A 26,422-nucleotide genomic window follows, 5' to 3' on the forward strand; every position below is an offset into this window, starting at 1 on the left:
CGTTTCTGAATTTCAATCTACACATATCAATTCGCTTATGCAAGTTTTAGGCAAACCTGTTTTCTCTTCGGTCTTGATGCGCTACTAGCTACCTTAATTTTAATCCAGCTTTAAAGCAATCTATTAAGATCCTCATTCTTAAGTTCTCTTTGTATTTACAGTTGCACCAAAATTCAATTTTAAAAAATAAGATCCTAATTCATCAACGTATCATTAAAGTAACTCTAAAGTGAAACAGGATGCCTTGTAGTTGTGCTATATCCTCCAGTTAACAGTCACTGCTAGTTGCAGCCCCATACAAGTACACCATTAATGCCACTGTTATACCATAATAATCACAGGAATTACCATTGAAGAAACTGATCTGGCATCCTCCTCATAGTTTACAACAGGTGGCGGTTCTTTCCCATCATTTTCTTGCACTTTTTGTTCTAGAAGTTCCTTCTGGGCAGCAAACTTGACTTCAGTGCATCTCAATTGCTGAACCGTTTGCTTCAATTCTTCCAGTGTCTGTTTCTGGCTTAATAGAAGCACAACACTGAAAATGAACGAGATAAAATTAATTTAGGGGGTGGGACCTGAAGTTAATTTCTCCTCTCAAAAAACATGGATTTCTGGGTGAGGGTGGTGACAGGTCCTTTGAGCTACACCGTCTGTTTTAATTGGTCTTAGTTTTAAAGTCCCCTTCATGGATCACTGCCTTGCCGTGGCGAAGGGGCTTGAAGAACTCAGAGAAGCTATGAACTATGCCGAGCAGGGCACCCAAGATGAACAGGTCATAGTGGAGAGTTTTGACCAAACGTGATCCATCTGGAGGAGGAACCGGCAAGCCACTCCAGTATCCCTGCCAAGAAAACTCCATGGACAAAGACAACAGGCGTATAAAAGTTATGACGCTGGAAGATGAGTCCCTCAGGTCGGAAGGCGTCCAACATGCTACTGGGGAAGAGCGGAGGGCAAGTACAAGTAGATCCAGAGCTGATGAAGCGGCTGGGCCAAAGCCGAAAGGACGCTCAGTTGCGGATATGCCTGGAAGCGAAAGGAAAGTCCAATGCTGTAAAGAAAAATATTGCATAGGAACCTGGAATGTAAGAACCATGAACCTGGGTAAGTTGGAGGTGGTCAAAAATGAGATGGCAAGAATAAATATTGACATCCTGGGCATCAGCGAACTAAAATGGACAGGAATGGGTGAATTCAATTCGGATGACCATCATATCTACTACTGTGGGCAAGAAACCCGTAAAAGAAATGGAGTGGCCCTCATAGTCAACAAAAGAGTGGCAAAAGCTGTACTGGGTTGCAATCTCAAAAATGATAGAATGACCAATCCAAGGCAGACCTTTTAACATCACAGTAATCCAAGTTTATGCACCAACTACTGGTGCTGAAGAAACTGAAATTGACCAATTCTATGAAGACTTACAACACCTTATAGAAGTGACACCAAAGAAGGATGTTCTTCTCATTATAGGGGATTGGAATGCTAAAGTAGGGAGTCAAGAGATAAAAGGAACAACTGGCAAGTTTGGCCTTGGAGATCAAAACGAAGCAGGGCAAAGGCTAATAGAGTTCTGTCAAGAGAACAAGCTGGTCATCACAAACACGCTTTTCCAACAACACAAGAGACGACTCTACACATGGACATCACCAGATGGGCAGCATCGAAATCAGATTGATTATATTCTCTGCAGCCAAAGATGGAGAAGCTCTATACAGTCAGCAAAAACAAGACCTGGAGCTGACTGTGGCTCAGATCATCAGCTTCTTATAGCAAAATTCAAGCTTAAACTGAAGAAAGTAGGAAAAACCACTGGGCCGGTAAGATACAATCTAAGTCAAATCCCTTATGAAGACACAGTGGAAGTGAGGAACAGGTTTAAGGATTTAGATTTGGTGGACAGAGTGCCTGAAGAACTATGGATGGAGGCTCGTAACATTATACAGGAGGCAGCAACGAAAACCATCCCAATGAAAAGGAAATGCAAGAAAGCAAAGTGGCTGTCCAATGAGGCCTTACAAATAGCGGGGGAGAGAAGGCAAGCAAAATGCAAGGGAGATAGTGAAAGATACAGGAAATTGAATGCAGATTTCCAAAGAATAGCAAGGAGAGACAAGAAGACCTTCTTAAACAAGCAATGCAAAGAAATAGAGGAAAGCAATAGAATGGGAAGAACCAGAGATCTGTTCAAGAAAATTGGAGATATGAAAGGAACATTTCGTACAAAGATTTCCATAATAAAGGACAAAAGTGGAAAGGACCTAACAGAAGCAGAAGACATCAAGAAGAGGTGGCAAGAATACACAGAGGAATTATACCAGAAAGAAATGGATGTCTCATATACCCCAGGTAGTGTGGTTGCTGACCTTGAGCCAGACATCCTGGAGAGTGAAGTCAAATGGGCCTTAGAAAGCACTGCAAATAACAAGGTCAGTGGAAGTGATGGTATTCCAGCTGAACTATTTAAAATTTTAAAAGATGATGCTGTTAAGGTGCTACACTCAATATGCCAGCAAGTTTGGAAAACTCAGCAGTGGCCAGAAGATTGGAGAAGATCAGTCTACATCCCAATCCCAAAGAAGGGCAGTGCCAAAGAATGCTCCAACTACCGCACAATTGCACTCATTTCACACGCTAGCAAGGTTATGCTTAAAATTCTACAAGGAAGGCTCAAGCAGTATGTGGACCGAGAACTCCCAGAAGTGCAAGCTGGATTTAGAAGAGGCAGAGGAACCAGAGACCAAATTGCAAATATGCGCTGGATTATGGAGAAAGCTAGAGAGTTCCAGAAAGACATTTACTTCTGCTTCATTGACTATGCAAAAGCCTTTGACTGTGTCAACCATGGCAAACTATGGCAAGTTCTTAAAGAAATGGGAGTGCCTGATCACCTCATCTGTCTCCTGAGAAATCTCTATGTGGGACAAGAAGCTACAGTTAGAACTGGATATGGAACAACTGACTGGTTCAAAATTGGGAAAGGAGTACGACAAGGCTGCATTTTGTCTCCCTGCTTATTTAACTTATATGCAGAATTCATCATGTGAAAGGCTGGGCTGGATGAATCCCTAGCCGGAATTAAGATTGCCGGAAGAAATATCAACAACCTCAGATATGCAGATGACACAACCTTGATGGCAGAAAGTGAGGAGGAATTAAAGAACCTTTTATTGAGGGTGAAAGAGGAGAGTGCAAAATATGGTCTGAAGCTCAACATCAAAAAAACGAAGATCATGGCCACTGGTCCCATCACCTCCTGGCAAATAGAAGGGGAAGAAATGGAGGCAGTGAGAGATTTTACGTTCTTGGGCTCCATGATCACTGCAGGTGCTGACAGCAGCCACGAAATTAAAAGACGCCTGCTTCTTGGGAGAAGGGCAATGACAGGCCTAGACAGCATCTTGAGAAGTAGAGACATCACCTTGCCAACAAAGGTTCGTATAGTTAAAGCCATGGTTTTCCCAGTAGTGATGTATGGAAGTGAGAGCTGGACCATAAAGAAGGCTGATCGCCGAAGAATTGATGCTTTTGAATTATGGTGCTGGAGGAGACTCTTGAGAGTCCCATGGACTGCAAAAAGATCAAACCTCTCCATTCTGAAGGAAATCAGCCCTGAGTGCTCACTGGAAGGACAGATTGTGAAGCTGAGGCTCCAGTACTTTGGCCACCTCATGAGAAGAGAAGACTCCCTGGAAAAGACCCTGATGTTGGGAAAGATGGAGGGCACATGGAGAAGGGGGCGACAGAGGACGAGATGGTTGGACAGTGTTCTCGAGGTTACCAGCATGAGTCTGATCAAACTGCGGGAAGCAGTGGAGGACAGGAGTGCCTGGCGTTCTCTGGTCCATGGGGTCACGAAGAGTCAGACACGACTAAACGACTAAACAACAACAACAAGTTTTAAAGTCAATTGGCTCAGCTGTTCATGTTAATTGCAACATGCAGGCAAGGAGCTTATCTGTTTTACTTTTACGTGGACTTAAAAGTCATATATGTTAATTATAGGAAAGGCGCTGAGAGAGCAACTTTTGATTCGGCTTTCAGCATTCTGCTGATAAGGAATTTTAAAGCTCATCTTGACTGAGGGATATTCTGCAATTTTAATGGTTTTAATATGGTTACCACATAAGCACAGACCCACAGTGCTTAAAATAAATCATCTGGGACTCCATTGTCCAGAAATTTTGTCCAGAAATCCTCAACTGGAGCAGCTAGGGCAAGGGAGATGGAGGTAACTACAAAGCAATTGCAGCACGGTGTAATTTATTTGCCTTATATGGACATCCCTGGTTCTTTACACGGCAAATGTGCAAGAAATAGGGCTGGGTATGCCTTATCCCAAGTAAGAGGTTTTGCTATATATTCCTCTAATGAAAGCTTACCTAACTGGTCAATAGATCCAGACTTGTTAGGAGCTAATACAATTAGGAACCTTGCTTTTAAACATCTACATTCCTCCGCTTAATAGTCGGTCACTGACCACCAGGAAATGGTCAGATTTAACTTTCTTACTGGAGCAGGTCAGTGGTAAATTTCCCACAGCATTTATACATATTTATGGGGATTTTAATGCCCAAATTGGAGCAATTGCGGAGGGTCTTCTGCTACCTTGGAATATATGTTCCTAACAAGTTATAAACAAGTCATTTGAATACAGACAGGCTTGCTTAAGTATTTTCAGATATGAGATCCAATCATGGCACACTAAAACTTCATGACTTTTTTTTAATACTCACTCAGATTTCCTCTCACAGATCTTAGAAGATTCTTCTATCTTTTTTTCTAATTCCAATACTAGCTCTTCCTTGTTTAGAAGTGTCTGCTGTGTCTGAATCAGCTCTTCTACTACTGTTTTCAACCTAAGGATTCAATGAAAAAAATTATATATTCATCTCACAAATATATATTGCATACACTTAGCAACTCCCTAGTGTTTTCATCAGAATACAGCTGAAAATGTAAGAGAGAGCAATATACACTTATATGAACACATATCCATCTATTGTTATTATTTGCTTATATCACATCGATTGGGGGGAAATGCATTCTATACCACCTATAGCCCTCCAGTTGTTTTGAACTATAAATCACATCATCCCTGTGCACTGGCCATGTTGGCTCAGGCTGGTGGGATACTTGCAAATTCAACAGCCCATTCACCAGCATCATCTGCACCTTGGTTTCCAAATGCATAAAGCCTTTCCTGCAAAAGTAAATTGTTGCTTCTTTGCCTTAACAGAAGCAGGAGCCAAGCCACATTGATCTTATCACGAAGAAGAAACTTTGTTTGCTGATCGGAATCAATTCCAATAAGCAAACAAAGTTTATTTTTCTGGCAATAAGATCCACAGGGCTTTAAGGCACAAACAATGTCTCTTGCTAGGCAGAGTAGAGACCTTGATATCATGCTTAGCCTGATATCGTGCTGGGTCTCTATTCTGCCTAGTGAATCTCCCTGCCTCGGCAGGGAAGCTTATTGTTATGCTGGATCTGTCTCTAGCCAGAGGCATGGGGCTTGCGCCTTGCAGACCCTGCAAGAAGAAAGCAGCTTTTACTACAAAGTAAAGCCCTTTACTCTGCAACACCAGCTGAGAGGCAGCAGGGGCTTATGCTTTGAAGATTGAAGGCAGGAAATGGTCATCTACTTTGCAGTAAAGGTTTGCTTTGCAGTAAAGTGCTGCTTCCTGCCTGCTGGGTCTGCAAGGCCAGCTGGGTAGTGCATTCTCGATATATTACAGGGTGGAAAAAAATATGAAACCTTTATCGCGGTCTGGAGTTCATAACGGTAAGAGACAAAATATTGATATATCACTCACCCCCAGTAAGAATTCCCCACTCTCCTAAGCTTACTGGTCATTATACTGCAATCACTTTGCTCATCACCCTGGTCAACAAATAGGAACATAGGAAGCTATATTGCAGTGAAGCAAACTCTTGTCTATCTAGCTCAGTATTATCTACACTGACGGGCACAGCTCTCCAGCTTTCATGTAGGGGTCTGGTCTACCTGGAGATGTCAGTAACTGAACCATATAAGGCAAGGTGAAAAAAATGAGAAAGGAGGCTAAGTTACTTACATCGTTTGCAAACTTTCAGCTGTTAAATTATTCCACATAATCTCATTAGCTTGAAGATTTTCATTTTCTTCCAATAAAGATGTATCAAACTCTATTTCTTGTTGCGCAACATCTGGTGTCCTTTACAGATGCAAAACATTAATTGATTTGATATAATACTCAGAGACACTTCACACAAGTACAATATGCTATTCGTAGTCTACAAAAATACAACTGCATTTAATTAAAGGAATCAGGATATTAACATATCACGGTTGTCCATAGGCGCTGTTGTGACTCTATATGAATACAGGTCACACAAATGGGATTACATTTGAGGTACTAGGACTACTTGTTCTAGATGCTGCCAAAGGTGGGACACAGACTAACACCAAGCACCTGAAGTGGGAATGACATTGTATTCTACTTCCATACCAGGCTGGCCAGCTACAGGCTGTTAGTTCTGACAATTATACTAAGATTTAGTGGAAGGACCATAGGAGACAATATATTTTATATTTAAAACAAGCGTAGAGAAAGTAAGAACTTTTATGAACTATGCCTCCATAGCTGACAATGACCTTTGCTAAGGTAGTTGTATGTGGATTTCCTTTGTCCATGCCCCATCCCACTAACCTCTTGCCTGAGGAACGGGACTTATGTCCATAAGAATTTCTAGTTTGATCCTTGAAAGCTCCTTCTCTGCAGATGTAATGGCTGCAATCTACACCAATCACACGATCAAAGGAGGACGAGTTCATACAATTGACAGCTCACACAGGTGGCTCACATAGTTCTGGTGCAACCATTCACCTGTATGAAGCAGTCCCTCAAACAGGTTGGGTGATTTAAACCACACTATCTCAGATGCTGCTGCACTAGGAGCATGCATGTGTGGTCACCACCCAATTATCTGCTGTTCCACAGTGTTGAAGACAGTTTTCCCATTCCCAGCAATTTTCCCATTCCCAGGGGTTAGTAGTATGGGTTAATGGCTCTGCCCACTGAACAAAGGCAGGCAGCAACCTTTTGGGAGGTGGGGCATCCATCATGCAGTTCTGCTCCTGCTTTCGAACAAAGTGAAGCCAGTTGCCATTAGCTCCCACTGATTTCTCAGGTTCTTACATTTTTATTCACTTTCTCTTGTCTTTCCAAATAGCTTACTGAATCCTTTTACTCAGTACTTCTCGGACTTAACTTTAAATCCTCAGATTTAACTTTAGCTTCTTTGTGTCTTTAGTTTTCACAGAATAGATGGAATTTAACAAAAGCTTCTATATATTCCCCCCCATACATTAAGCTAAGAGAGAAAAGGAAATCCTTTCCACTACAGCAACAGCCGTTTAATATGAAAGACAAAGGGAAAGGGATCTGAGAAACCTAGAGAAAGTGCAAGCCCATCTTGCTTGCTTTTGGCAAGAAAGCCATTTTTCCTCTTCCAGCAAGCAGGAAAAATCTCTTTATCGGGGATTCCTTTCCAAAAGAGAGTCTCAATTCATTTACAAAAAACTGAAAGGAGAAGAAAGTAGAACCTGCCAATTCACATCAATGGCTGAAACCTCTCCTGCAGCACCCAGCCCACCAGAGGTACAGTTTCTTCTGTTCCAGGGAGGCTAGTGGGGTTAGATACTTGGGGAGGGGGAAAGCGACCCTCCCTCCTCTGAGGCTGATACCAACTGAGAAAAGGAAAAGATGTGAGAAGGACTTTAAAAACTGCTTCCTTGCAATGCTCTGAATCACATTAGTCCTTCTCAATCATCAGATAAAGAGGAATTTGGGGGTTCCAACCTTCCTTCCCCCCAAAACTACCACTGACCAGGGTTTTTCAGGGGTCCATTCCCCCCTCAGAGCCAGCTCCTGCTCATACCCTACAGCTGTCTGAGGACACGCTCAATCAAATCAAGCAGGGTCTCCTGCAACAACTCTCAGCTCTTCCGTGCTCTTCACCTGCTCACGCCAGACATGCTGGCAAGGGATTTATGACCTCAAAGACAGCGCCCAAAAGGTTCTCTCTCAGCTCAAGGCAGCCTAATGTACCTACCACTGAGCTTGCTTCCACCAGACCTCAGTGTCTCCATTCCTTTGGTCTGGGAGAGGATTAGAATCCAATGACTCTGTCAGGGAACTGCCATCGGAGCCAGAGGAGGAGGGAGGGCTCCAGAGGGATGCCGGAGAGCATCCCAGGAGGGAGAGAGGCAGCCCATCTGCGGGGGAAGGAAATCAGCGTAGCACCAGTGGAGAAGGGGGGCAGATGGGGGAATCGGTGAGGAGGCTCCATGACTCCTCGCCGGAGACCAGCGGGGAGAGCACGGGTCCTCCACTGCCCACACCCTCCCTGCGCAGAAGACTTCCGCACAGGGAGAGTAGGAGGAGACTTGGCGTCAAAGAACTTCTTTGCTGGAAGAAGTTCAAGAAACGCCCACTGACGGATTCTGCCAGCGATTGAGACAGCCACTAACATGGATTAATATGAGGATGTATGGAGTGACACACTGCACACAAACACCAACAATTCTCACATTGGCTATTCCAGGAATCTCATTACATTCCTTTATTATGCAAAACTTTAGCTACCTTGGAATTTAACTCCCCCCCCTCCCCCGGCAGAGTCAAATTTCTTGGAGAAGAAACCCTGAATGACTCTCTAGCTGAATCCAAGAGACAAACACAAGATGCTGCTCACTGGCAAGACAGACAAGAAAGCCAACAGGAGATATTCTTCATATTCCTACAACCAGTTCTTTTGGAACATCAGGCAACCAAGTGGAAAAAGAGATGCTATCTCGCATGCTGCTGCATGAGGAGCATGCATGTGATGCCACCACATATTATCTGATGTTCTACGGTGTTGAGGATAAATTTATTTAGAACAGATTATAGTTTGCAATGGTGAAACAACAACAGCAGTTATATATATACATTTACCTGTGAGCCTCTATGAAACTACTGTACTCAGAACCAGGGTCTAACTGTTCAACAGATGTTTGGATCTCTTTATGAACATTCACTATTTCTTCTGTTACAAGACTGGTGATCTGACTGTATTCTTCAAGGATACCTTTTCTGGAGAAAAGAAAAATACTACGTAAGTATGGCTAGAAAACCTTTTAGTAATTTATAAACTAAAAACATGAAGGAATGGATGAATTTTTGTTTTTTAACTCTTCATTAACTCTTTGAATAATTAAGTCTTTTTTATATATGACATATGCTGCTTCATAATTTTATGTCTTGGTACTGCAACCTTCCCAAGGGCTCCAAATGCTTTTTATGAGTAGGCTGTGAAGAGCAAAAGTTCTTAGGGTACAGACATATGAACAAGAGGTGCAATCTGCTTCCCTGCCCTTCTGTGAAGATCACAGTCTGTGGATCAGATTCTGACACACACTCTCTCCCTCCCTCAGTGCTTCAGATGGGCTGTCTGCTTCCTGGCATGCTTATCCTATCAAACACTTGTTCAGCTCTTAAAATGTTTTTTTTTTTTTTTACAGTGTTTTTAAAAGTTTTAGAAACAGTTCTGAAAGCGGAGGAAGTTATTTTACAGTGGACACAACAGCCAGACAATTAGGGCTTTGCACAGTTGCTTCTGAAAAGGGGCAGGGGGAATTCCATAATTGACACAGGAGCCATCCATTCAGCAATGTGACAAATGTAGTTTCTGCCAAGAACCAGATGAACAAGTTCCCTCAGAGCCCAGTCTGGGAAAGACAATTATGTGTCTACACTGTGCAACAGTGATCACGCTTCAACCACACACTCATCATTCAAGAGACGTACATTGGTATGCAGCCTATCCTCACCTGTGTGATACTTCAAAAGCTGGAAAGGGAGGTGAGAGCAACCCTGAAGCATAAGCAATTTCCCTTCTGATCCTCCCTTTCCTTCTTTAGAACTACACATGGGGAACAAGCAGATTGCAAGAAACATGCCATAGCAGCTGCTCCATGTTCCTCTTCTCATTTTCAAACAACCAACGAAGGGAAAGAGAGAAGTGAAGGAAACCACTATACTGCCCTTCTTATCTCTTCTCCCCTGTCTGCTATTTCTGTTGAACTGAAGAAGGAAATGAAGATTCCCTTGAACCACACATCCTGATGGTAGCCATTTATCTAGCATAATCTACCCTGCTCACCAGAATATGAGAAACTTGCTGTAGGTTCAGCTGAGCAGGATGACTTAATAAAAATAAACACTGAATAACTGAATTGCACTCCGCATGCTACAATATATTCACTGCTGCATGATTCTTTTTCAAAGGTTTTGTTTAGAGTGAGATCAATCAATCAAAACATAAAACCTTTTTCTACTGGGTTGTCAAATATTCAGTACCATACCCATAAAATTGAGCAGGCTAAGGACAGGTCCCAATCAAGAGTGATCTGGAAGTCCCAGCAACTGCAAGAAGGTTTCTGAAGAGCCAAATGAATATCAGACTGATTTGAGGTTTCAGAACTAAACTATAAGAAGGTTATGTCCTTTTAAATAGGCCCATTTGCACAAGTCAAATAAGCAAAGATTTGCATCAGTGGGTAAATCCCATAGTATGCATCCACAAACAGAATAGACTTCCTCTCACACAACAGGACTTTCGCTTCCTTTCTTCTCACTAAGCAGCCTCCTGTGCTCCCTGCAAACTTCTGCTGAAGAATCCCCAGAAGAGGAAGCCCTATCGTGAGAGAGGAAATGTAGTCTACCTATGGGATAGACACCATTGGATTTAATCCATTGGTACAAATTGTTCCCCATGAAATCCTAAGCACTGAACAGGTAAGAGCACGAAGACACAATTTCTATGCTTAGAGAAACAATGCTACTCACGACTGCCAAAACAAGAAAAAGAGCAAAAGTCACAAAATGAAGAACAGGGTCAGTTGCTTTGGGAATGGCAAATACGGGCTCCAATTTAACAATTTACTTCAAAGTAAATTAAAAAATGCAACCCTGTTTGTTTCAAAAGGCCCATTAATATTTTAGCAACTGTTTGAAGAGGGAGTAACCTGGTTTTAGAATATCTACAGAAGCTGCTGAGCTGGGGGGGGGGGGCTACCCATAAACAAAATGCAACTCCATTTACCTTAGGAGTCTTTTTGTAAGATTCTGCTGTCAAAAAAGGAAGACCAAGAGCAATTATGGCTATCGAACCCAATTAATAAAAACTGAACAGCCAACAATGACATGGAATGGAAAATATTGTTTACATACTTTTATAACGCCACTTTTCAGATCAAGCTTCCAATGTAGCACTGTTTAAAGTCCCAACAACCAGCTTTCAGATTGCACTAGCTATTTTATTTCTACTACTTCTTGCGGGCATTTGCTGATTTCACCTCATCAGCAATTCAGACAAATAACAGCAGAAAACAGAATCATCCATTAAAAGCCCATGAGAATAAAATTATCTTCTTCACTTGATACACACACAAAGTTGGTGCTGACTACTGTCCCTGGAGAGAATGTTCCACAATGAGGACTCCACCATTAGAAAGGCCATTTCTGTGTTGACTACTCAACACTGAGGGCAGTGACACTGAGTGCAGGGTCTTTGATACAGGCCCAGGTTGGCAGAAAGTGTTCCCTCGGATACTCCCAACCATACAATGCTTTATAAAACCAGCACCTTAAATTCATGTTTCTATCCTCAGCTGCCACTGTAGAATTTTGGGAGTAGCTAACAGCAATGGATGCTATTTTAGGCTACTGCTACTTACAAACAACAATGCAATGTGCCCAGGCTACTTACGAACAACAAATGTGCCCGCTACTTACAAACAACAATGCAATGTGCCCAGGCAATGCAATGTGCCCATGGTTTTACAGTAAAAGAAAATGTGTCTTACAGTGCTTTAACCATTTCTTCTTGCATCTTCTGCAAGGAGTCAAGGAACAGAGGAAGTGTAGCGTCATAATACTGGTGCTGGTGTAACTGTGCTCCTTTCAGCGCCAACACATACTGATTGTGCAACATGTGGAGTTTCATAGTAGCTTTATCGTAACGTTCTTTGGCTTTTTCAGTCTCCTTTCCTGAAGGAAGAGCAATGGGAAGGAAAATCCATAATTATATAGGGATGCAATAAAAAAAACTTAAACAAGAGCCAAAGTTAACCACTTTTAACTACCATTGATTTCAATGGTGCAGGTATGCATATGACATAACCCTGTTCCACTGAATTCAACAGGGCTTTAACATGATTAATTGTGAAGGGCTGCACCCTAAACTTTGCTCATGATTTCATTTCTAGCTAAATACACACATGGGCAGGGATCCAAAGAGATACTTAAGTACACCCTAGGTCACCTCCCTTTAAAAGCAGTTTGCCATGCAAGACACAGTGCCTGCAATTGAGAAACACAAGCCTAGAGAGATAGTTGCTTGGGTTTTTTTGGATCCAAGCCACCACTTCTGTTTTCATATCTGCTATCTAATGCAAGCTATTAACCTAATGAGACCCTTAAGTTCTTCTGTCAATTTCTAAAGGCTTTAAATTCAATTTCTTTACTTCAGCTCTCTGCCTTACCAGGGTGCAATGAGTTCCAATTAGTGCTAGAAACAGATTCAAATAACTGCTAGCCTTTCAATTTTCAAAATGAAAGCAGGCTCTGCCTCTTTGCTTCAGAATGCCAAAGTACAATATATAATTTGTTGAACTGGGCGCAAGCTACCCTAATTAGAGCTTTCTGAATCACCATTTTTAAAGGTATAATATACTGCAAAAAAAGTTTACACTATGCACTCTTTATCTTTCTTTTCTTCCCTTTTTTAACACCGAGTTTGAGGAACTCGGTATTGGATATTATGTTCCTATTTTGATTTTTTTTCTCTCATACAGCAGCAGAACTGCCTGCATATTTTGTTCTCAGCTCTATAGTCGACAATATGAATTACACATTCATGAAGGGTAAGGTATTATTCCATTTAGTTTGCAGTGGGCTAGAAAAATCTCATAATGCAGTTACCTGAACATTTATTCTCATAATATACATTCATATCTCAAAGTGCTTTTATTCTGAGGCATCATTCAATTAATTGTTTTTGTCAAAAATTAACCATGACATAAATGATTCTCTACCCTATACAAAACAGCAATTGCAAGTAGTTAAATAATGCAACCTCTTACAGATTTACTCATAGGTATAAACACACTGAAATAAATGTTAGTGTACGAAGGATTACAACATAAACAATTGTAATTGCTTTATACATTAATATATTCTAAATACTTCTTAACTAAGTACGGTAAGTCGTTTTATTACAGCCAGTGACTGGTATCAGGATAAAATCACCAATTACCAAGTTTAAAATCTCAGAACAAACTAAAAAAAATAAAATTACAGCAATTAAAGTGCAACATACTCAGGACAGATGGTCATCCTTAGATCAGAAGGGTTCGCTTCTGACAGATAAATGACCAACTAGAACTGCTTTTTGATGTATATTTCTTAAATATGGATTACTGGGACACAGCAGGGATTCTCTGTTATAGGATATAATGTAGAGTCAAACTGGAGGAATCCCATCACAGAGCATTTTACGACAGGAATTCTACAGCCATGTTTCTCACATGCTTCACCATGTGATCCCAACAATATAAAATTCCACTCCCCAAGGGTCTATTCAAAATGTGTTTCATGACCCGTTGTCAAAACATATCCAGTGAGAAGACCAGATACAGTGGTGTCTCGCAAGACGAAATTAATCCGTTCCGTGAGGCTCTTCGTATAGCGGTTTTTTCGTCTTGCGAAGCAAGCCCATTGACGGCTTAGCGGATTAGTGCTATTAGCGGTTTAGCGGCTTTTAGCGATCAGCTGTTAAGCGGCTTAGCGGCTTAGGAAAAGGGGGAAAAAAGGGGGGGGAAACCCGCAGGAACTCGCAAGACATTTTCGTCTTGCGAAGCAAGCCCATAGGGAAACTCGTTTTGCGAAGCGCCTCCAAAACGGAAAACCCTTTCGTCTAGTGGGTTTTCCGTCTTGCGAGGCGTTCGTCTTGCGGGGCACCACTGTACATCTCAAAGGGGAGAGCATTCTACAATCTGCCACCAACACAACAGAAGTCTTCTTGTGCCCTGCTGCCCCACAAACCTCACACCGCACAAAACTGAGAGCAGGGCCTCCTCCCCTGTAGATCATGGCACCAAGCAGGTCTATATGGAATGAATAGCTCCTTCAGAAGAGCTTTGAACTCCAGACCCCTGTTCAAAAATTACTGGAAACCCCAAACTGCTGGCAGCCATATCTAGGGGTAGGTAAGTGTGCAGAATCTGTGCAAAATCCTCACATACAGCTGCATTTACACAGCACACTGTTTTGTGGTCAAGTCTCTGCACACTGGGCTACTAATGTAATACTAGTGTTAAAAGAGAACAACAATAGGCATCTCGGAAGACTTCCTAAAACCAGATACCATATTTTTCGCCCTATAGGATGCACTTTTTCCCCTCCAAAAATGAAGGGGAAATGTGTGTGCGTCCTATGGGGCGAATGCAGTCTTTCGCTGAAGCCTGGAGAGCGAGAGGCGTCGGTGCGCACCGACACCTCTCGCTCTCCAGGCTCCAGGAAGCTATCCGCAAGCCTTGCGTGCCCGGGGGAACTCCCCCCGGGCGCGCAGGGCTTGCGGGCGGCAGCCGGCAGCGCGGAGCACAGGGCGCCCTCCGGAGGACGCCCCATGCTTCGCGCAGGTGTCCGCAGCCTGCCGCCCGGCGGGCGGGACGCCCTGAAGCAGAGCGCCCCGCACGCCGGACAGACATCCGCAGCGTGGGGAGCCCTGCAGGAGTTCCCCGCAGGGCTCCCCACCCTGCGGATAGCAGCCTGCCGCCCGGCGGGTGGGGCACCCTGAAGCGCGCTGGACAGACATCGGCCAGCCCCACAAGCTCGGGGGACAGCGGGGAGGCGCAGCGCCGCCATCCCACTGTTCCCCGACCTGGTTTTGGGGGGGAAATAAAGGGGGAAAAATTCCTTTATTTCCCCCCACCAAAAAAAAGTAGGTGCGTCCTATGGGACGGAGCGTCCTATGGGACGAAAAATACAGTAACTGAAAAGGTGACAGGAGCTGAGAGAAGCTGCTGTGGTTAGAAACTCCCATATGCTTCCTGCCTCTGCGGCTTCTACAATGACCCCAGCAATTTTGATACTGAAGAAAGTACATCTGAGTATAATGGTACATGATCCATTCCCTACTTGGATTTTGCAACCATGTACCCATAAGTGTTGTCTTTTGTCCTGTCCCCTGCGCGCGCACACACACACACACACACAGCTTACCCCATAGTTTGAAAACTACAGCCTGGAAGATACACCGTAACATTTGAACATGGCTTCTCACAATGCTCAGCAATGATATGGCTCCACTAACTGTATTGTCATTTGTGAGGCAACTGTTATGACACCATCGCAAATAATGTTATTTGTACAATCTCAGAAGTATTAAAAAAAAAAACAGAAAGGTTTACATTTGTCTCTATTTTGCCCTCAAAGTAATTTTGCCTTCTGCTTTTTAAATGGCTTAAAAGGCATTTAAATCCCCAGAGTGAGTGCCTGAGGGTCCTGCTCTTGCCACTTACCATCTGGCCTGCATAAGCTTGCTGCCTGCTGCCCAGGAGGACTCCCCTGAGTGAGTGCTTGAGGGCCCTGCTCTTGCCACTTACCATCTGGCCTGGGGCGGGGCCTGAAGCCTCACAAGGACTGCTTGGTGTTTGCTGCCTGCTGCCCAGGAGGACTCCCCTGAGTGAGTGCCTGAGGGTCCTGCTCTTGCCACTTACCATCTGGCCTGGGGCGGGGCCTGAAGCCTCATAAGGACTGCGTGCTGCTTGCTGCCTGCTGCCCAGGAGGACTCCCCTGAGTGAATGCCTGAGGGTCCTGCTCCTTCCTGCCACTTACCACCTGGCCCAGGGCGGGGCCTGACAGGCCTCACTAGGACAGTTGTTACTGCAAGAGGGGCAGAGAGTGGTTTTAAAATGTTTTTAAATTTTTCTTTTGGATTTTTTGTATGTGGGGGTGGGGGTGGGATGGATGTTTGGTTGGGTTTGGGGAATTATTTTTTTTATTTTGATGTTTTTGTAATTTTTACATTTTTGTTGTTATTCTATTGTTTTATTGGTTTTGTTTGTTTGTTTAAGGTGTTATTTTGTTCTTAGGGGGAGGGGTCAGGGCTGCCGGGGAGTGGGCCCCAGCCCACAAAATGGCTGGGGCATGTTCCACAGGGGGGGATGCACTGGGACAACCGATCTCAGTGATCACGGGTAGGAGGAGGAGTTACGCTAAGACTAGACCATGTCATTACAGAGGGGGCAGGTTTAGTCGTTATCTGAGGACTATTCCTGCCTCCGGGTCTGGTCCTGACCGGATGGATACTAGAATCAGCAAGGGATACCCACATGACCTGAAGGTGCTGCTGTGCAATGCCAGGTCAATGATTCATAAGACCACTGCCATCCATGACTTGATCACGGATGGAGGACTTGACCTGGCATGTGTAACAGAGACTTGGTTGGATGAAGCAGATGGGCCTGTCCTTGCCACTGCTTGTCCACCAGGTTTCTCTTACGCACAGCAACCCAGGTCATGTGGGCGGGGAGGGGGGGTTGCAGTGATTTTTAGAAAGTCATTAGTTTGCACCAGGCGTCCTATTGGGAAGACCCAGTTTTCCGAGTGCATGTTCTGGAAGTTGGGCAATAGGGGCAGTACAGGATTCCTTTTGGTGTACCGACCTCCCCGCTGCACCAAGGATTCCCTGCCCGTGCTGCTTCAGGTCGTGGCGGATGTTCTCCTGGAGACACCCAGCTTGGTTGTCCTAGGGGATTTTAACATCCATGCCGACACGACCTTACAAGGGGCCGCTCGGGACTTCATGGAAAGCATGGCCTCCATGGGGCTGTCCCTGAATAAGTCTGGCCCAACCCATAGCCGCGGACATGCCTTGGACCTGGTGTTTACCTCTATGGATGTTGGTGATCTGACACTAACTAAAAGCGAAACGAAAGAAGTGCCATGGTCAGATCACTTCCTGGTGCAACTGGACTTCTCTGCGACCCATCCCCTCTGCAGGGAGGTGGAACCAATTCGGATGGTCCGCCCCCGCCACTTAATGGATCCAAATGGTTTCCAGAGAGTGGTAGGAGATGCTTTATCCCGTGTTGATGGCCTTTCAGCTGATTCCCTGGTGGCCCGCTGGAATGTGGAGTTAACCAGGGCTATTGACTGTTTGGCTCCGAAGCGCCCTCTCCGATTGCATGGAGCCCGGACAGCCCCGTGGTTTTCCACGGATCTGAGGGCAATGAAACAATCGTTGAGACGGCTAGAGCGCTGGTGGCGGATAACTCATTCCGAATCTGACCGGACACAGGTTAGAGCTCAACGTCGAGCCTACCAAGTGGCGATAGCGACGGCGAAGAAGAATTTCTTCACCACCTCTATTGCATCTGCAGAAAACAGCAGCAGGAGACTTTTTCAGGTGGTTCACAATTTAGCGGAACCACCTGCAACATCGGGGCCCAGTACAGGCCACATGTTCTCCTGCAATGATTTTGCAAAGTTTTTTGCAGATAAAATCGCTCAGATTCGGGAAGAAGTAGACTCCACCGTGGGAGCAGGACCGGGGCGGGAGAGTGCTAGAGTTCTGTCTGGTCAAGTTGAGTGGGATCAATTCCAATCTGTTACCTCCGAGGATGTGGACAGGCTGCTTGGACGAGTGAAACCAACCACCTGTCTCCTGGATCCTTGCCCATCCTGGCTTATAAAAGCTAGCCGGGAAGGACTGGGCGATGGGCTTCGTGGGGTGGTGAATGCTTCCCTCCGTGAGGGAGCCTTCCCAGACCCGCTGAAAGAGGCAGTTATTAAACCGCTTCTTAAAAAACCATCTTTAGATGCGGCCACGATGGCCAACTATCGCCCAGTCTCAAATCTTCCATTATTGGGCAAGGTGATTGAACGAGCGGTTGCCGAACAACTCCAGGCACGCCTGGAAGAAGCGGACCATTTGGATCCCTTCCAGTCGGGATTCAGGCCTCATCATGGGACTGAAACTGCCTTGGTCGCACTGGTTGATGATCTCCGGCGGGCTAGGGACAAAGGTGAGAGCTGTTTCCTAGTTCTGCTGGATCTCTCAGCGGCGTTTGATACCATCGACCATAACATCCTTCTGGACCGTCTTGAGGGGCTGGGAGCTGGGGGCACTGTCATACAGTGGTTCCGCTCCTTCCTCCTGGGCCGTGTTCAGAAAGTGGTGGTGGGGGATGAGTGTTCAGACCCCTGGGCTCTCATTTGTGGGGTGCCTCAGGGTTCTGTCCTCTCCCCCATGCTTTTCAACATCTACATGCAGCCGCTGGGAGAGATCATCAGGAGGTTTGGGCTGGGTGTTCATCAGTATGCGGATGATACCCAGCTCTACCTCTCTTTTAAATCAGAACCAGTGAGGGCGGTGAAGGTCCTGTGTGAGTGTCTGGAGGCGGTTGGAGGTTGGATGGCGGCTAACAGATTGAGGTTGAATCCTGACAAGACAGAAGTACTGTTTTTGGGAGACAGGAGGCGGACAGGTGTGGAGGATTCCCTGGTCCTGAATGGGGTAACTGTGCCCCTGAAGGACCAGGTGCACAGCCTGGGAGTCATTTTGGACTCACAGCTGTCCATGGAAGCACAGGTCAAATCTGTGTCCAGGGCAGCTGTTTACCAGCTCCATCTGGTACGTAGGCTGAGACCCTATCTGCCTGCGGACTATCTCGCCAGAGTGGTGCATGCTCTGGTTATCTCCCGCTTGGACTACTGCAATGCACTCTACGTGGGGCTACCTTTGAAGGTGACTCGGAAACTACAACTAATCCAGAATGCGGCAGCTAGACTGGTGACTGGGAGCGGCCGCCGAGACCATATAACACCGGTCTTGAAAGACCTACATTGGCTCCCAGTATGTTTCCGAGCACAATTCAAAGTGTTGGTGCTGACCTTTAAAGCCCTAAACGGCCTCGGTCCAGTATACCTGAAGGAGCGTCTCCACCCCCATCATTCTGCCCGGACGCTGAGGTACAGCGCCGAGGGCCTTCTGGCGGTTCCCTCATTGCGAGAAGCAAAGCTACAGAGAACCAGGCAGAGGGCCTTCTCGGTAGTGGCGCCCGCCCTGTGGAACGCCCTTCCAGCAGATGTCAAAGCGATAAACAACTACCTGACATTCAGAAGACATCTTAAGGCAGCCCTGTTCAGGGAAGTTTTTAACGTGTGATATTTTACTGTATTTTTGGTTTTTATGGAAGCCGCCCAGAGTGGCTGGGGAGGCCCAGCCAGATGGGCGGGGTATAAATAATAAATTATTATTATTATTATTATTATTATTATTATTATTATTATTATTATTATTATTATTAAAATGAGGATCCCTCAAAATATATTTTCAGAATGGGATGTGCATAGACTATTACCAGCATAAACCCACGTTTCTAGCATAGTTTATTTAATTATGCTGCGAACAAGTTTTCAACAATACAAGATAATCAATCATCTGACCATACTGTTGAACCTGGAGAGATAACATCTCATTTGTGGATGCAGGGAAAGGTCTAAACCTAATTATATACCCAAGTACACCTACACTACATAATTAGATCGAAAAGTGGCTTGATAGTCCTGCTTTTCTGAGAGTGTAGGGGTCAAGGAGCACCAGCCTCTACAAAGAATTACAGTAATTTCCTGAGTCCTTCAGATAGAAGTCATTACTTAAGAACAAGACAGAAACTGGTTTAGATTTGTAGCACAGATATGCTCAGGTATGCGTAATTCAAACAGCTGGAACATTTGGAAAAGAGGAAATACTCCCACAAAAATGCAGGAGCAATACTGAGAAAGTAAGGAAAGTGATGAGGGGCAAATGCCACAAAATAAACCAAGACTAGCTACAGGGGTAACTAAGTATGAAGACTAGTCACAAGCAAAAGTAATTTTACAAAGAGGAGTGTTTTGTAAAGTTAGAAGCAATGGACTAAATTATGGCACTGCAACTCATTTCTGGGAACGGCATATGCTGATTTTTCCACTATGCAAACAGAAGCAGCCATGTCCATATAAGTTGCAGCACTGGTATAAATCTTCCAACATAAAAGGAACAAGAATACGTGTGCACACACACAAAAATTTATCTATGCAGCATAAATATTTATCTAAATTGGACAAAATTATTTCCACTTCATAAAATAGAAAGGGGGGTAATCAGATATATGTATCTCAGAAGAAATACTTTTCTTTAAAGTACCCTTATTGAACTAAGCAAGCAATTTTATATGAATATCCTAAAAGATACTTAGTATTCCTTTGAATGTCTTGTACAGTTGCACTTCCAATGCCCACATTTATTTTTAAGTAACATTTCAACTGGATCAAAGAGAGGAACAAATTCTGCTTGCAAAATATTTTTGGTCAGCTTGCAAATTAGTCTTGACTGTGCCATATTAAAAAGAATCTCATTAATTGGACATTAAAATTAATCTTTATCTTACATGAGAACATCTCTGTCGCTTTTCTTGACACCTAAACTTCAGCATTTTTTAAAATTACAAGAATGCCTTGGCCTCAATTAAAACCAGGGAGGAAATAACTAAAATCTTCCTTAAGTCAATAAATTGGATTAAATTTCCAGTCTGTTACGGTTTAAGTTCAGACATATCCACTTTATATGCATATTGATAATTTAAAACTAAATCCAGCAGTTATTCTGCTCTCCTTCCTGCAGTTATTTCACTGATCTTCTTGAACCACCTTCCGAATTCCAGACTGTGTATATACCATTTCTATTACTGCTTTCCTGGATGAATGGTGAAAAGAGGACTAATGTAGGGTGGAGGGGAGGATACAAACTATATGAGGATTGCATCAAGCCCAAATAACTTAATTCCTTTCCTCCTTGTGCCACTCAGATCTCACTCACACTCACACTCCAGATGCTAAGGTAAGCAAAAGCAAACAATCCAGTGCTTAATGTCATATCTAAATTTGGACAGGATATTAGCAGCACTGTAGGCAGGCCAAACAAGAAATAGATAATGCTCAAGACTGAGTGTCAAACAGCCAGGCTTTTGCTCCTCCTCACTAGTGAACTGGAGCACTGGAGCAGCAAACCACAATCCTCAGCTTAGCATTGCACCCAAACTGGATTATCGTGGTTCATTTCACTCAAGCAAACTAGGATTGGTAAGCCAAGAACAAACTTTCTGATCATGGTTTGTTTGGAGTAAAACAAACCACAATCCCGGTTCAGATGCAACTATAAGCCAAGAGTTGAGGTTTGGAGTGAAATGGGAGAAATCTGCACATTCATGCTAAACCATTCATTGTGGCTTGCTGTGACATTAGAATGTAATCAGTAGAACTGTAAGTCTGGAGTACTGTTTATTCTAGTTCCTATTTCTGCCTCCCTAACAAGGACAATCCTATACATGTCTACTCAGCAATACACCCTACTGAATTCAATGGGATTTGTTCCCAGATAAGTGAGTGTAGGGTTGCAGCCTAATTCTTCTAAATTTTGCACTTGTCCCAAAAAGATGTTAGGTTCTAATGGAAACGAGATACACACAGAATCTATTTTTACTGTTGGTAAATGTTCAAATGCCATTTAGCTAGCATTCAATATCCAAGCATATTTATTAACAACTTGTATCCTGCTTTTCTAGTTCAAAACCTGAACTCAAGGGGGCAACATTAAACTTGAAGTATATTGAAAGAACAAACACACAGGCCCCTCATCCCTACACAAAAGGAAAGCAGCCTGCAAAATAAATCCCTATCCATGGGGAGGGAAACATGTTAAAACAAAAATATTTTCATGTAATGGCAGAATGCCATCAGATAAGAACAAGGACCAAGAGGACCTCCCAAGATAAAGAACTCTATGATTCCTGCCATCCATGCCTAAGATGGGACAGAACACAGAAGAGAGTACATATTTATTACAAAAACTATTTCTCAAATAACTAGATAGCAGTTCATTCAACTTCTGGATAAAGGGTTAATTCAGTTTGCTGCCCATTACAATAATCCAATCTGTTATATTTTGACCCCAACTTTGATCCTGAAGACATAAGAATTGATGGGGTCATAGGAGCTGAAGGTTCATGCTGGCAGCGCCCCAGGTGTGCACACACCTGCAGGACCACTGTCCCTGAGCAACTCCACCCTCACCGGCATCTCCTCACCTCATCCCTGTTGCGACAAGGATCCCAGGAGCATGCCAATGCCTCTGCCACCCCACCCCTCACAAGCTACTACCATAATGGGGAAACTCTTGAAACTTGCTGTCAGATCATGTTAAACCACTCCTACTGCCAGAGGTTGCTGCATCACATGAAATTAGCAAAGTCTGCTCCTGAAAGTGAGCAGATCAACATATTAGCTTTGGCTCAATGCAGACAACAACAGACAACAACTGAAGAATATTTGGCAAAACAGGCTGCAACTTCAAAAATGTGTCCACAAAAATGTTACTTACAACTTAGTAGCTTTCTGTAACTCCTTTGAAGAGTATGTTTATGAATTTCTGAATAATCAAGACATTTCCTTTTCAAAAATATCCTGTTAGAAGTGATTGGTCTAGAGACGTTTAAAATATTGCTGTCATAACTGCTACATTATTCCAAACTAATCATTTAAATACTTCACTTGTTTGTACTTCTGAGGCCTTTATTAAAAATGCCGGTTATAGCACCACACTGGGAAATTAATACAATTACTTGAGACCATTACTTCAAAACCCTTTTTTCAAAGTCACTCCTTCAGTACAACATCCCTAGTAAGATAAGCACATTAGTTGAACATTAAAATGCACTGATTTGTGTCCTTATCAAAAGATTCAGATAACTCTGCAAAAGACACTCATACTTGTGATTATTTGTTGACATGCTGTATTTCTGTTTTTGAATAAAGTAGTAATGGGTAATTCCTAGGTGACCAATGTAACATTTGCCAGCTTCCTTAAATAATATTAGCTAAAACACAAAATATTATGTTTTTTACTTGGATGAGTGTATTCTCTAAAAGCATAAATTAAATAAAATCCATCTGAAGCAATATATACAAAGTATCATGAGCAAGTGTCAAACATGGTAATTTTTATTGGAAACGGTGGGAATGGGGTTTTCTGGCAAATGACATGTGATCAATGTAGTATTTCATTGATAGGCACCCACAAATATATGACTCCAGAGTAAGACTTTCTATGTTACTATGCATTCACAAGTTGGAGGTCAGTATCAAGTCAATGTGCAAAGTTGAAATACCCACAGGATTTGTTTATGTCTTCTTTTTAATTTTCCAAAATTTTTTCCAACATAAAAACATAGAAAGTTACCAGAAAGATACTTATACAATAATAGTAAGTGCAATTCTACATAGATAAAGATGTTGGCTATTTGCAGTATGGTAGCGCTGCAGAGAGCTTGCTGGGGAGATCATGCATTAAAAAGAAAGGGACTCAAAAATAACTTAAGGTTTTAATTATGAAAAAACAAAAACTCCTTATACACTAAATACATTAACAACAAACCAGACCCAACCACCAACCCAACCCCCAGGGTAAAGGTAGAGCTAGGTGCTGCTCCTCATATACTCCATGCAAATGCTGACACACCTTAATCAATGCAACTCAGCAGCACCTGCTATGTTTCACAGCTGTAAAGCTGGGTCTCGTTATCTTGCTCTGGCCCTTGCTCTGGCCCCTTAAAGACATACACATTAGGTGGAACAATGATGAACCTTTACATTTAAAGTAACCATTCAACATTTCCCCTGCGGTTCATCATTGTGGAACAAAAACATAAAGCATACTTTGTACATGTCTTTCATGTGTAACCTTTGGAAGTGCTTTTGTAAAAATGTCCGCAATTTGATTGTCACCTGGAACATATTCAAATACAATCATTTCATCAGCAATTAGTTTCTTTACAAACTGCAGACGTAATCTTAAGACTCTAGTGCGCTGCGTATTGGTTTCTGAACATAGGATGGCAAGTCCACTCTGGGAATCAAGGTAAACTTTTACTGGTAGTGTTACTTGCATCTGTAGGTCTGCGAATACTTGCAGATACCATTCTACATCACGAGTGGCCTGAACGCATGCACATAATTCACTCTCTGTTGTGGAGAGACAAATAATGGTTTGTGTCTGGGACTTCCATTCAAATGGACAACCGTTATAACAAAACACCATACCAGACACACCCCTGCAATTATTTTGTTCCACTGCATGAGATGCATCGCAGAAAATTTCAAAACCTTTGTCAATACTTGATGTAAACTGCAACCTATAATGTTTGGTATGTTTAAGGTACATTACCACTCTCTTAAGAGCAGAGAAACATTGTGTAGTGGGCTTTTCCACAAATTTTGCCAGAAAGTGAAAAGCATAAGTTATATCTGGTTTTGAGATTCTTTGAACGAAATTTAGCTTGCCTATGGCAGAACGATACAGAGTTTTATTAGAGAATGGCTTATCTTCACCTGTAAAGGTGAAACCACACACCATAGGCGTTTCCTTCCCATTTGCATTTTCTAAACGTAGCATTTCAACAAGATCATCAATTTTTGCAGTTTGATGAACCAGAAAAGATCCATTTTTGCCTTTCTCAATTTGCATGGATAAGTAATTTTTAGCTATGCCTAATTCCACCACATCAAATTTCTTCTGTAACTGTGAAACTACCTCTTCATATTCTTGTTTAGTTTTTGTAGAAATTAACACGTCATCTACATACACACATATCTTTGTTACAGAGTTTGCCCTTTCCTTTATAAACACACAGTTGTCTGCCTTTCCTTGTGAAAAACCAATATCCAGCAATTCTTTTGCTAAAGTTTGGTGCCAATTCCTTCCACTTTGGTGCAGACCATAAAGGGATTTATTTAATTTGCATACCAAACCTTCAGCGGTGTCTATGCCTTCAGGGACACGCATAAAAATTTGTTCTTTTAAATCTGCAAACAAATATGCAGTTTTTATATCTAGGTGATAAACAGAGTGTCCACGTTTGATGCATCTTTTAACAAAAGTTTAACTGTTTCATATTTTACACTTGGCGAATAACATAAATCATAATCTTCGCCTGGAATTTGTTGAAAACCCCTAGCAACTAATCTTGCCTTGTACCTTACAACTTCATTTTTGTCATTCATTTTAACTCTATAAACCCATTTTGAATCAGTAAGTCTCATATCTGGGGTTTGTGGTACAAGAGACCAAGTGTTATGCTCTTTTAAAGAAGCTATCTCAGAGTTCATAGCTTTATACCAATTTGCAGCTTGGTGCTTAGGTAAATTCTGAACATCATTGTAGCTTTTTGGCTCAAAAACCGCCTTATTGGCATACACAGTATTAAAATGTTCATCTGCAAATCGTTGTGGCTTCTGCCTCTTTCTATCTGAACGTCTCAGTCCGGAAGGAGAGTCAGACTCCTCAGACTTAATAGGACTAAGGGAACCACTAGTTTCAGGTTGTAAATCATCATTGTCAGACTGAAGAGGTGCCTGTAGGCTAAGCTCACGGTCAGAAAAATCAAGAGAATCTAACCTCCCCTCGGGTGCCTGTGACTTTAAATCATCAAACAAATTATCAGATTCAACAGGCTTTTTGTCTTTTTCCATTAATTCAGAAGCACCATTTCCTGCTGCTGCTGCTTCTTCCTCTTCTTCCTCAGTATTATCTATACCATCAGTATCTTGGAAAACAGCAACTCCATTCCAATTTACAGTTTGTATCATGCTTCTGGTAATATGAAATTTGCCAGTTGCTGGTATGTAAATTCTGTACGCCCCCTGCTGGTAGCCCATTAATTTTCCCTGAACACTACGCTCACCCAATTTTTGCTTAGCGGGATAATGCATAATTACATCTGAACCCCAAATGCGTAGGTATTTCAGATTAGGGCGTTTTTAAAACAGTTTCTCATAGGGGGTGACTTCTAAACCAGAATGATAACTGCGATTTCTAACATAACAAAAAGCATTAAGCGCTTCAGCCCAAAAGTCTTTGGGCAGATTAGCATCGTGCAGATACGTTTTAACCCCTGCCTGCAGGTCACGCTGCACAACTTCAACAAGCCCATTTTGCCAGGGACTTCGGGGGCAAGATAACTCATGAGTAGTCCCCTGCGCTTCCAGGAATTTCTCAAAATCCTCAGAAACAAATTCTCCGCCCCGGTCAGAAAACAGGTTCTTAATTGGTTTGTTAAAGTGTGTTTTTACCCAGTTGCAAAAAACTTTATACTTCTCAAATGCTTGGGACTTCTCAGCTATTGCATAAGTCCAACAATATCTACTATACTGGTCTATGAGAGTGAGCCAGTACTTTGAACCTCCTAATGATGGTGGGAGTGGCCCAACTAAGTCACAATGTACACGCTCA

The 26,422-nt window shown here is 43.0% G+C and overlaps 1 protein-coding gene across 4 annotated transcripts in view; it reads right to left on the minus strand.

The window, feature by feature from the left end:
* Positions 1–26,422, minus strand: part of FER (FER tyrosine kinase) — a 165,065-nt gene that overhangs the window by 119,466 nt on the left and 19,177 nt on the right. For all 4 annotated transcript variants that reach the window (XM_079995439.1, XM_079995438.1, XM_079995441.1 and 1 more), the window contains exons 6-10: positions 11,895–12,078; positions 8,983–9,120; positions 6,079–6,198; positions 4,738–4,860; positions 349–538 (exon numbers count right to left, since the gene is read on the minus strand). In XM_079995439.1, coding sequence (XP_079851565.1) covers positions 349–538; positions 4,738–4,860; positions 6,079–6,198; positions 8,983–9,120; positions 11,895–12,078 — 755 coding nt within the window. The remainder of the gene's footprint in view (positions 1–348; positions 539–4,737; positions 4,861–6,078; positions 6,199–8,982; positions 9,121–11,894; positions 12,079–26,422) is intronic.

This window comes from Podarcis cretensis, assembly GCF_951804945.1.
Source record: "Podarcis cretensis genome assembly, chromosome: 11".
Taxonomy (NCBI): Eukaryota; Metazoa; Chordata; class Lepidosauria; order Squamata; family Lacertidae; genus Podarcis; species Podarcis cretensis.